The 10,687-nt window shown below is 45.5% G+C and overlaps 5 protein-coding genes across 5 annotated transcripts; 3 read left to right on the top strand and 2 right to left on the bottom strand.

The window, feature by feature from the left end:
• Positions 1 to 259: 259 nt before the first annotated feature.
• Positions 260 to 798, bottom strand: F5891DRAFT_1038139 (uncharacterized protein). The gene has a single exon (XM_041361884.1). The coding sequence runs from the start codon at positions 755 to 757 to the stop codon at positions 542 to 544; it is 216 nt and encodes a 71-aa protein (XP_041225288.1). The 5' UTR covers positions 758 to 798; the 3' UTR covers positions 260 to 541.
• A 1,889-nt stretch (positions 799 to 2,687) lies between these two features.
• F5891DRAFT_1278761 (uncharacterized protein) lies at positions 2,688 to 4,479 on the top strand. The gene is made up of 15 exons (XM_041370335.1): positions 2,688 to 2,816; positions 2,873 to 2,882; positions 2,932 to 2,951; positions 3,004 to 3,036; positions 3,096 to 3,192; positions 3,250 to 3,278; positions 3,337 to 3,367; positions 3,431 to 3,463; positions 3,516 to 3,592; positions 3,647 to 3,701; positions 3,758 to 3,856; positions 3,910 to 4,020; positions 4,084 to 4,124; positions 4,181 to 4,206; positions 4,273 to 4,479. Exons 1-15 carry the CDS (start codon positions 2,763 to 2,765, stop codon positions 4,412 to 4,414), a joined length of 858 nt encoding a protein of 285 aa, XP_041225287.1. The 5' UTR covers positions 2,688 to 2,762; the 3' UTR covers positions 4,415 to 4,479.
• Positions 4,480 to 5,909: 1,430 nt separating this feature from the next.
• Positions 5,910 to 6,362, bottom strand: F5891DRAFT_1189517 (uncharacterized protein; the record flags this gene model as incomplete). Its single annotated transcript, XM_041367179.1, has 3 exons — positions 5,910 to 5,920; positions 5,977 to 6,238; positions 6,291 to 6,362. The coding sequence occupies 3 exons, from the start codon at positions 6,360 to 6,362 to the stop codon at positions 5,910 to 5,912; spliced, it is 345 nt and encodes a 114-aa protein (XP_041225286.1).
• A 1,794-nt stretch (positions 6,363 to 8,156) lies between these two features.
• F5891DRAFT_1038105 (uncharacterized protein) lies at positions 8,157 to 9,109 on the top strand (the record flags this gene model as incomplete). The annotated part of the gene is given in 9 exon segments (XM_041361883.1): positions 8,157 to 8,183; positions 8,242 to 8,272; positions 8,336 to 8,368; positions 8,421 to 8,497; positions 8,552 to 8,606; positions 8,663 to 8,925; positions 8,987 to 9,028; positions 9,043 to 9,045; positions 9,081 to 9,109. Coding segments are annotated over 6 exon segments (384 nt in total), but the record flags the coding sequence as incomplete, so codon positions are not given.
• Positions 8,998 to 9,314, top strand: F5891DRAFT_1189516 (uncharacterized protein; the record flags this gene model as incomplete). Its single annotated transcript, XM_041367178.1, has 3 exons — positions 8,998 to 9,027; positions 9,084 to 9,109; positions 9,176 to 9,314. The coding sequence occupies 3 exons, from the start codon at positions 8,998 to 9,000 to the stop codon at positions 9,312 to 9,314; spliced, it is 195 nt and encodes a 64-aa protein (XP_041225284.1).
• Between the last annotated feature and the right edge of the window lie 1,373 nt (positions 9,315 to 10,687).

Below are 10,687 nucleotides of genomic sequence, written 5' to 3'. Positions count from 1 at the left end.
TACAATGTCAACGATGGCGTTCGTGCTAGATATACCAGCATACCAGTGCTTCTATCACGAGATCATTGCATAGGAATGAATATCCTGTGCTGATGGAGTTGATTGGTCAAAGTGTCATCGAGGTAAAAAGCAGAGGTTGTGCCAAGGGTGATGTATATATAAATCAAAGTCACTGATTTCAAGATGTTGATAGTGAAAAGCGGTGTCGCGCTCTGTCTCTAATCATGATGCCATTCGGTCGAAAAATATAACAGCTCATCCAAAGTTTATTAAGATTACAATGATACAATCAATTTATCTTGAACAAGGCATCAAACAACAGACCAGAATATAACACGTCCTGATCAGATCACTCACATGAATACTCAACCCCCTTGCCTTGATATGTCCTTGGTACGTCCGCGTCACCTGCGACTTCATGGCCACCACCTCCGAGTCTGACCAAGCTGACAGCACTATGATTTGAACAAAATTAGTGCACAAACACGCTAGACTGAATCCATTCGATGTAAGCAAGAGATAAGTCTTTGAACAGCGGTACTTAGACCACCCCAATGTTATACGGTAGTGCACCGTGACCCCCGTTGATGAACTCTACCGACAGTACAGAGAAGGCTGAATTGAAAGAGCGACCACGGTCCATGGCAAGCATCAGTCCATAGTAACAGTAGTGATGGACACTGGAACAAAGATGCGATGGCGGAGATAGCATCAGCTGGGTTCTTCCTAGTAGTACCAGAAACTCTAGAATCATCATGATTAATCTGGTAGACCAACGGCGCAATTACCGTATGGAAGTGATCATTGTTTATGTAATATGCACATGGTGCAGGCGTTCTATGTGTCGTCAGCCAATTAAAATCGTTTATCGTTCAAACGTTCAGTCACTGCCACTACAAAACAAAGTTCTCAACTTCGGGGTCCCTTCTTTGTTTCCTTCGCTCGCAATCTTTTCCAAGCCATATCATATCAGGCGATGACCACACTCCCGCGTTATTGTCTGATCTTGCTGCGTAACGCTTCATATCAGACGCCACTGGATCATTTGACTATTCAACACAATTCCATATTGTGTTCGTTGCTAATGATCATTGGATACTGCACGACAGTACCACGAGGGAACCTTTTGGGACCACGTCGAGACGGACAGCGATCAAACAGGTACAGTGGTGCCGTCTTGCGGGCTTCATAGCATTAGCCGGACACGTACGTGACTGTCCCAGTGTCTCTGCGATTAACAGCGTGTTTAGAGATAGGACACGATGTCAGGTGCAATGTTCTCATTGGTGAACTACTTGGCTGTCGCATGTTTAGGAGGCTGCGAAACAATAAGACTCTGGTCTGATGAAAGTTTGATCTTCCTTGTTGAAATGCCATAAGGCGGCGGCGATCAGCCTAGCGCTCAGCCCTTGAAATACTCTTTGCAGTGTATAAAGTAAGCTTCTCTATCATTTATCCTTTTTCGTCATCAACGATGGATAAAAGGGTCACAATGGTCTGTTAGTCCCGTCTTTCTACTGTCGCATCTTATCCACTCCTAGTAACGGTGCGCTGCTCTTGTATCCTCTGGCTCAGATTTGTCTAACAACCTCCCTGCACATTTTCCTTGGCCACAGGAGATGGCACCCAAACTCATCTCATTCCCAGCCCTTGCTATCTTTCTGATTGCTTGTGGTTCGTATTTAATTGACCTTTAAATCTCCACTTGATTCAAACTCCGTTCAGTATCGCTTCTTGCGCGCGCAAGCCCAATGCCTTTCTATCCTATTCATGCTGTCGAAGATAACGCTCTTGCTGAGAATGACGTCGAGGTACGCAGGATTGTTCTTATATCGTGCATTGTTAAATGACAAGTAATGCACGAACTAGTCTTAACAAATACGGATCATTATCGTTATGTCTCATACGATACGATCCGTCGTGTGTTTCGCCTACTATCACGTGGGCATTCTGAGTTTTCATTGTTATGCGGTCTGATAGTGAACTTTGCTGTGAAATTTTGAACAACAATCTTTTTAGCCGTAGTGGTCAGTGTTATCCTGTGCCTTTCTTTTACCACCATACGATATGTTAATTTTTGTCTACGCTTTAACTTCCGCTTTCATAATAGCATCTTGTCAGTTCATCCCTACAAGGAATATACCGTGACATGATCATTGCTTGACAAGATTCCATTGAAATTGGTACGTTGTACAATTGTGGGCTTCGTGGTGTTGAGAAAACGATGTGTCGCGTTTACTTGACCCGCATTACTCTAAGCTTCACGAACCTCTTATAGTGTCCAAGCTCTGCTGTCTTCCACTGCCTCTCATTTCCTACACAAAATAAAACCCATGGCACTGGAGACAACCGTGACAGTACAGAGGCACAACGAAACATTTCAGACCTGCACTTTTTTCTAGCAAGAATTGTTATTGGGTGCGTTCTGGATTTATTGTGTAGTTCTACCATAGACAAAACAATGCATGTGCGGAGTAGAGCATGATCTTTTATATAGGGATCTACTGCCCCAGGCGTCGATGGCCGTATCTTTTATCAAGTTGCTCTTCGGCCGGTGTTTGCGGCGGTGAACGATGAAACGCTTCATCACGGCTGCAGTAAACTAAATTTAAACTCGAGCTCATTCGATCATCGATGCATCAATGGTCCGGGATCACGGTATTTAGGACTATTTATGCTGCCATTCTGATGAGCTTACGCTCAATCGTTAAGAAGGCTCATGCCAGTGATGTGTCCGAAAGACATCTTTTGACCTCTTTGAAATGGAGTATTCAACTGACGATGTCGCAGCAGCAAGGAGTTTGCAGTTTGCCAAGGTATGTCTCCTTGTCGATACGAGGATGAATCATAACTCACAAGTCATGCACACCAGTACATGTATAGTGCGTAATACTGTCTGAACGTCACACTATTTGTCCTGATGCAGCTCAGCGTCGATGGTTACATTCTGGGTAGGCTTTAATTTCCATCTATTCATGTCCGCTGCCAAACTCGCTTATCCAGATCTATGATTATGCATGTTCACTTCATGAAGAGGTAATACATTTCTTCCGTGATACGCCTTAGTTTTGATACAGACAATATGATATACGAAGTGGACGTTTTTGCTTCGATCGAACTGGAGCAAGACGAAATGCTTGTATATTGTTACAAAATACCTTCCCTTTATCTTTATCATCACAGGTCTATATAGTGCGTTCCGCTCCAGCACATATCGCCCTGATCAATCGATTAACACTTGTTTTTCAGTGAGCTTTACCCCGAATGAGAACCCAGTTGTATGTGATGAGGTGGAGAGTTAATGAGAACGAACGACTTACTCTGTGACTTCGCCAGAAATGCGGGATGTTGGTCAATATTACCTCAGGTACGTCCATGGTACATTCATCTATGTACAACCTTGCTGAGGGCAGCCTACTTTCTCTCACAGTGCTCGGCATGATAGCAGCCACTTGCGCCGATTGTATCTCTTCTTCCTCCCTAAGATATGCATGTTGCTGATCCGATTTATCCAGGTTTTTTCATCATCAGGACATATGTGTTCTGGAACAAAAACAAAATCTTGCTCGCAGCCATCGTGGTCACCTATCTCGTGAGTTCCAAATCCACTCACCATGCACAAGCTAGTGGTAAATCAATCAGCCAGTTGTGTCTCGTAGGATCCGTCAGCATTATCGTCGACGCTACCGCCTCCGTAGCATGTACGCACTCTCACCTTCCCTCTGGTGTAGCTGAAACATTCTTTTCACTTCCACAGATGTGACCAGCCCGATCCCGAGCATCACAGGGTGCTACCAGAGCTCAACCAGTGACCGGATGTTTATCCCATTTGTTCTCTTTTCTGTGTTCGGACTGGGTAGCCAGGAGCATATATGTGTACCAACAGGCGCTGACAGGTGTTCTCCCCAGGACTCATGATCCTCACGCTCATACGTGCCATACAAAGCTGGTGGAGAAACACAAGCCGTCTGTACATTGTCCTGATGAACCATAACATATTATATTATGCTTGCGTTTTCCGTGAGTGAACACTCGTATGCGCTATTTTTCTGTGCTCATCCATGATCATTCTATTTCCCGAAGTATTCTCGATAATGAACATCTTCACATCGTTGCTCCTCCAGGTGCGTGAATATTCTACAGGTCTTCTATGATGCGCCGTTAATGTTATGCGCCCCAGGAAACATACCAGACCGTTTTGGATGGGTATGCACCTCTGCATTCTACTGGGTATTCCTACTAATCACACTCGAAATGTACACCCATGTACAGTATCCAGTTCATAGCCCTTGCGACTGTTGCCACACGCATGCACAACCATCTCTGGCAGACAAACCAACGTTCACGCGGCTCTACTAGCGACTTCGTTCATATTCCATTGTCCGACATATCATCTGCGGATGTCACAGTGTGATGTCTTATCATGTGGTTTATCCAGTGTCGTTCATGGAGCGAGGCTTGGACCGTACAAGATAACTGGTGGGGGTGGGTCTGGTAGAGTTCGCTACGTGTGTAATTTACAGGATCAGTCTGTCGCGAGGCGGGAGGAGTATTTGGATGGCCTTATCTGTTTGACGACTGTAATTTTAGCTGCTGTACATTATCATTTATGCTACAATAAATTTGACTTGATCACACACAGTTGTCCGTGGTAACTCATGAAGACGAAGTTATGACACGGTACCGCCATGACATCACAGCGAGCAAGGAACGGGAGCGCACTCATGTCAACATGGTTGAACGTTGAGCCTTCTTATTATATATTTCACATTGCAAGATCATACAAGAAGGATCGGGTTAGCACACTCAACATCTATATATATATGAAACGAGTGGTAGTCAACTTTTTATCACCATCATTGATTACCACCCTCAGCTGTAGAATCAGATTAATCTACCAGACTACCGTATCTTTCCTATCAACTTTTTGTCGCCATCATTGATCACCACCCTCAGTGGAGTCAGATTAAGGCAGGAAAAATACGGGGTGAAAGTGATGAGACAACCTGCTATTTGGGCTGTAATTGCAGGCGCCTCGCTGCCAGCGCATGTCAGTGTTACCAGATCAAGTATCTACCTTGGTCCAGTTAAAATTCTGAGGTAGTTCGATGTACAATGGTCTGTTATGTACGTCTTGTCAGCGAGTGGAATTATATGATGTTTGTTTGAGTTGGTGCATACACATCGAATCTGTATAGTACGTAGCAGCACTCCCAAGCAAAACACTACCGGTAGTGACAAGTGATTGCGTAGCTGACGGGAACATATATTGATACAGAAGTCCCTTGATGTTGACTGCGCAGTATTGCTGTAATGAACACCTCTGGGCGTTGATAGTGCCCAAACCACAGTTCTCTCGTCTCAGTAAGCAGAGAGTTAGATCAAAGCCGAAGCCATGTTCAGAACTTCGGATGAACTTCACCAGCTTTCCCTCATATTGCAGTCAACAACCATGGCCTTGATTCGCTGACCAGAGGAACCCTGATGTAGGCCACGCGGTATGCTCTCACCTGTCTGCGTGACCTGTTGCACGACTTCACCCACAGCCGAACCGTTACCGCATTTTCGTGCACTAGTAACAAACCCCAGCACGCTCGCTAGGCCCGCCTTCTACGTAACAACACGCCTCCCATTGCTCTCGCTCAAACGTGCGCGCTGACGAACGGTAAACGTGTGGAGATTGAGTAGTTTGCGAGAGCTTTCCAGCAAGAAGACAGGTACGAATCAATATTCAAAGATTATTATAAACGACAGGATGCCAAGAGGACGTACCATCGATCGCCCACTTCTCTACTTCACTCAAATCAATCTGCAAGATCGACGCGACCTCTGAATACGGCGGGTCATGCCCGATGTGTGCAAAACAGTGACACAAATGACAGAAGACGTATCCGCCGCTCAAGCTATGCTCAGTCGAGTTCTGCAGGCCCATTAATGGTTTAAATGTGTGGTATTAATCATAATGAACCGACTTACCATATTTTTCGAGAATAGCGGGATGGCTTTCGAGCGACGAATGTAATTCTGGTAGACCACTACTTAAAAACACCTGGAGAAGTGAGAAAGCCTCGTGATCTTTCGCAGAGACAACAGCGTCCAACTTGAACAATGGGTCAAAGTAGAACAAGGTGGGTGAGTACAATGCCAAGGCTATGACATCGATCGCTGCAGATTGACTTTCAGGGGAAGAGGATGGTGATGAAGAGACGTAAGAAGCGTGTGGTGATAAGCGGTTTCCCTGTATGAGTCAGATGTCAACCACAACCTTGATCAGTCAAATGGAAGAATACGTACGGCTGGCCACATTGTATGAATGCATCAGCAATGGACTTGAACAATTGACTGCGCTCTTCCCCAGACATATCCAATTCTTGTAACAACTCCTCGACATCTTGCTGGATGAACGTAAAGTCTCAAGCTCTCCATTGTTGGCGGCGTAACATGGTGTAAATAGGCAAGCGGAGGACTGAATTACGAGGAGCAGCATTGGAAAAAAATTGATATACTGTTTAAGAACTGAGCACATAAGCCTGGATAAAGGTGCTCAAAATTTAGTACTCACACGCGGCACTTCTCTGATGGATGCTCGGAAGGTGATGAAGTAAGAACACCCAGGAGCGAGGAGACACGATGTTTAATTTCCAGTGAGTTGGTCGGCCATGCCATAGTGTTAGAAGGCGAGACGAGTCGGAGAAAAGAAGGTTGAAGTCACCCTCGATTTCTGCACTTCAAAATCAGATCTAACTTGCTGCAGAAAATGCTAAGGATTTCCGGACGCACCTTGTTCTCATCCATTGTCTAAGCTTTTTATCTGATCCAGATATTCAGAGCGACTAAGCACTACCGCGGGTTGAATGTCGCGAGGGACCAAATTTGAAGCTTGGTTAGGGAGGCTTTTTGAACATCTTGCGTTTAAGACTTGTAGTTGTATCTGGACAGTTATGAGCGGTGAGTGCATGTTTTTGATAGGGTGGAGTGACTTGTATATATATGTTCAATCGCCCGAACACTGTGAGTCAGGCCTTCAGGTGGCTAATGCAATTGATAGCAGGAGGGGGCTACCTCAAGCGACGCAAGAATCTAATGTGACTCTGTAAAAGCGTTGTTTGATTCAAATTACAAGGTGAATAAAACACGCTATGTCTCAACTGTCTGTGCTGAGATGAAAGTTGAAAGTTGGTCGGTGGCGACGGTGGCAGAAGTTGTCCGGAGAGTGCCGGCCGCAGGAAGTCTGATATCCATTGCAAAGAGGTTGGTTACTTCAAAACGGCACCTTGAAAAAACGACCACCGAGGTAAGTACTGGTATTAATAGTTATTGCCAGGTGCGTTCTGGATTAATCAATATGTAGTTTGACTAAAGACCAAATTAGTAATAACAATTTTATGTGCCTCGGAAACGAGCATGATATTACTAGTTGACTATTGGGGATACTACTGCCTCAGGCGGCCAAAGTATCTTTTACCAAGTCACTTTCCGGCTGGTAGTACATCTAGTGAGTGGTAAAATCTATCATCACGACCGCAATCAACTAAATTCAAACTCAATGGTCCGCAGTATTTAGTATTTAAAATTACACTGCCATCTTGATGCGTTGACCGCTCGATAGTTAAGAAGGCTCATGCCAGTGATGTGTGTGAAAGACATCTTTTGACCTCTTTGAAATGGAGTATTCGACTGACGATGTCGCAGCAGCAACGAGTTTGCAGTTCGCCAAGGTATGTCTCCATGTCGCCGAGGATGAATCATAACTGACAAGTCATGTACACCAGTACATATATAGTGCGTAGTACCGTCTGAACGTCATATTATGTGTCCTGATACAGCTCAGCGTCGATGGCTACATTCTGGGTAGGGTTCAACTCTTATCTATTCATACCCACCGTCAAACTCGCTTATCCAGATCTATGATTATGCATGTTCACTTCATGAAGAGGTAATACACTTCTTCCATGATACGCTTTAGATCTCAGGCTGATGCACACAATATGACATACAAAGTGGTCATTTTTGCTGCAATCGCACTGGAGCAAGATGAAAGGCTTGTATATTGTTACAAGATACATTCCCTTTATCCTTCTCATCACAAATTTATATAGTGCGTTCCGCTCCAGCACACATCGCCCTGATTAATTTATCAACACTTTTTTCCAGTGAGCTTTACCCCGAATGAGAACCTAGTTGTATGTGATGAGGTGGAGAGTTAATGAGAACGAGCGACTTACTCCATGACTTCCCCAGAAATGCGGGATGTTGGTCAATATTACCTCAGGTACGTCCATGGTACATTCATTTATGTGCAACCTTGCTGAGGGCAGCCCACTTTCTCTCACAGGGCTCGGCATGATATTAGCTATTTGCTCCGACTGTATCTCTCCTTGCTCCCTAAGATATGCATATTGCTGATCCAATTTATCCAGGTTTTTTTATCATCAGGACGTATGTGTTCTGGAACAGAAATAAAATCTTGCTCGCGGCCATCCTGGTCACCTATTTCGTGAGTTTCCAATCCACTCACCATACACAAGCTAGTGGTAAATCAATCAGCCAGTTGTGTCTCGTAGGATCCGTCAGCATTATCGTCGACACTACCGTCTCCGCAGCCTGTACGCACTCTCACCTTCCCTCTGGTGTGACTGAAACATTCTTTTCACTTCCACAGATGTGACTATCCCGATCCTGGGCATCACAGGGTGCTACCAGAGTTCAACCAGTGACCAGATTTTTATCCCATTTGTTCTCTTTTCTGTGTTCGGACTGGGTAACCAGGAGCATATGTGTGTACCAACAGGCGCTGACAGGTGTTCTCCCCAGGACTCATGATCCTCACGCTCATACGTGCCATATATAGCTGGCGGAGAAACACAAGCCGTCTGTACATTGTCCTGATGAACCATAACATATTATATTATGCTTGCGTTTTCCGTGAGTTAACACTCGTATGCGCTATTTCTGTGCTCATTCATGGTCGTTCTGTTTCCTAAAGTATTCTCAGTAATGAACATCTTCACATCGTTGCTCCTCCAGGTGCGTGAATATTTTAAAGGTCTTCTATGATGTGCCGTTGATGTTCTGCGCCCCAGGACTCCTATCAGACCGTTTTGGATGGGTATGTACCTCTGCATCCCACTGCGTATTCCTGCTAATCACACTCGAAATGTACACCCATGTACAGTGTCCAGTTCCTAGCCCTTGCGACTGTTGCCACACGCATGCACATCCATCTCTGGCAGACAAACCAACATCTACGCGGCTCAAGCGGCCTGGTTCATATTCCATTGTCCGACATGTCATATGTGCATATCACAGCGTGATGTCTTATCATGTGGTTTATCCAGTTTCGTTCCTGGCCCGAGGTTTGGACTATACAAGATGACTGGTGGGGGTGGGTCTGGTAGAGTTCGTTACTACATGTTTAATTTACAGGATGAGTCTGTCATGGGGTGGGTGGAGCATTTGGATGGCCATATCTATTTGACGTCCGTAGTCTCAGCTGCTGTACATTATCATTTATGCTACGACAAATTCGACTTGATCCATGGTAACGAAGTTATGATACGGTACTGCCATGACATCACAGCCAGCAAGGAACGGGAGCGCACTCATGTCAAAAGGCCTGATACGCACCCTTGGACAGGCATAGTGTATCGACTTTCTTAATCTTCCATCGGACACCGTTGTTCAGAGGTTAAGCGGGGTTTGGCATGGACAAGAGGTATATTTGATCTTCTGCATATGTCGCAAAAGTAATTAAACGTTAGTTGCCGACTGGGGTCTATTCATACCTTGTGGCTTATCGATAAAAGTCCGTGTGTAGGTTGGTTTTGAGAGGTTTGGATAGCGCGGAATACCATGTTGGCTGCATTTTAAAGGGAGACATTTGAATGAAGTCTTCTGGGTATTTGAGTATGGAAGCCTCGGCCCCTTGTTGCATTTGCTGGAATTCTCTTTTCCGAGGCGTCTTGGCAAACAAACAAACTTCAGACTCCGATGTATCTCCGAATCACCAAATTGTTGATCGGTCACGGTGATGCTGTTCAAAGTGGGGTCGACCTAACACCTGGGTTGCCCTATTAATAAGCCTTATTATACTTGGTAGTTACGTGTCTCGCCAACTATAATTAGGCTTGGTTTCATCAAATCCCTACACCAGCGTTAAATAGTGCCCCAGCTCCTCAAAATACCTTCAAAAAAACTATGTACACCTCACTATGGTGGGCGCGCGCGCGCGCGCATAGGCTATATTCGGTAAGCATCCCGCCCCGCCTTAATTGCGTCATATTCCTATTTTAATTCGGCACGCTCGGCAACGCCTACTACGCTTCCTAATTCGAACCAAGGGGCCCTTCTCACGCTTCCTAGCTCTCCTCATCACTGTGCTCATTGTCCCTGCCGTTCCCTGCCTCCATCGTGCCCCCATTGTTCCGCCTTTGTCGTCGTCGTCAACCTCCTTCGTTCCTGCCGTTTCCCACCTCCCTCGTGCCTTCTCAACCTCCTTCGTACCTTCGTCGTCGTCGTCCTTCGTACCTGCCGTTTCCCAACTCCCTCGTGCTTTCGTCGTTGCCCTCCTTTGTGCCTTCATCGTTGTCGTCCTTCGTACCTGCCATTTCCCAACTCCCTCGTGCTTTCGTCGTCGCCCTCCTTTGTGCCTTCGTCGTTGCCCTCCTTCGTATCTGCTGTTTCCCGC

This window comes from Suillus fuscotomentosus, assembly GCF_016647785.1.
Source record: "Suillus fuscotomentosus strain FC203 chromosome Unknown F5891scaffold_31, whole genome shotgun sequence".
Classification (NCBI taxonomy): domain Eukaryota; kingdom Fungi; phylum Basidiomycota; class Agaricomycetes; order Boletales; family Suillaceae; genus Suillus; species Suillus fuscotomentosus.
The sequence above is the reverse complement of the archived record's forward strand: the minus strand, read 5'-3'. Positions and strand labels throughout refer to the sequence as shown.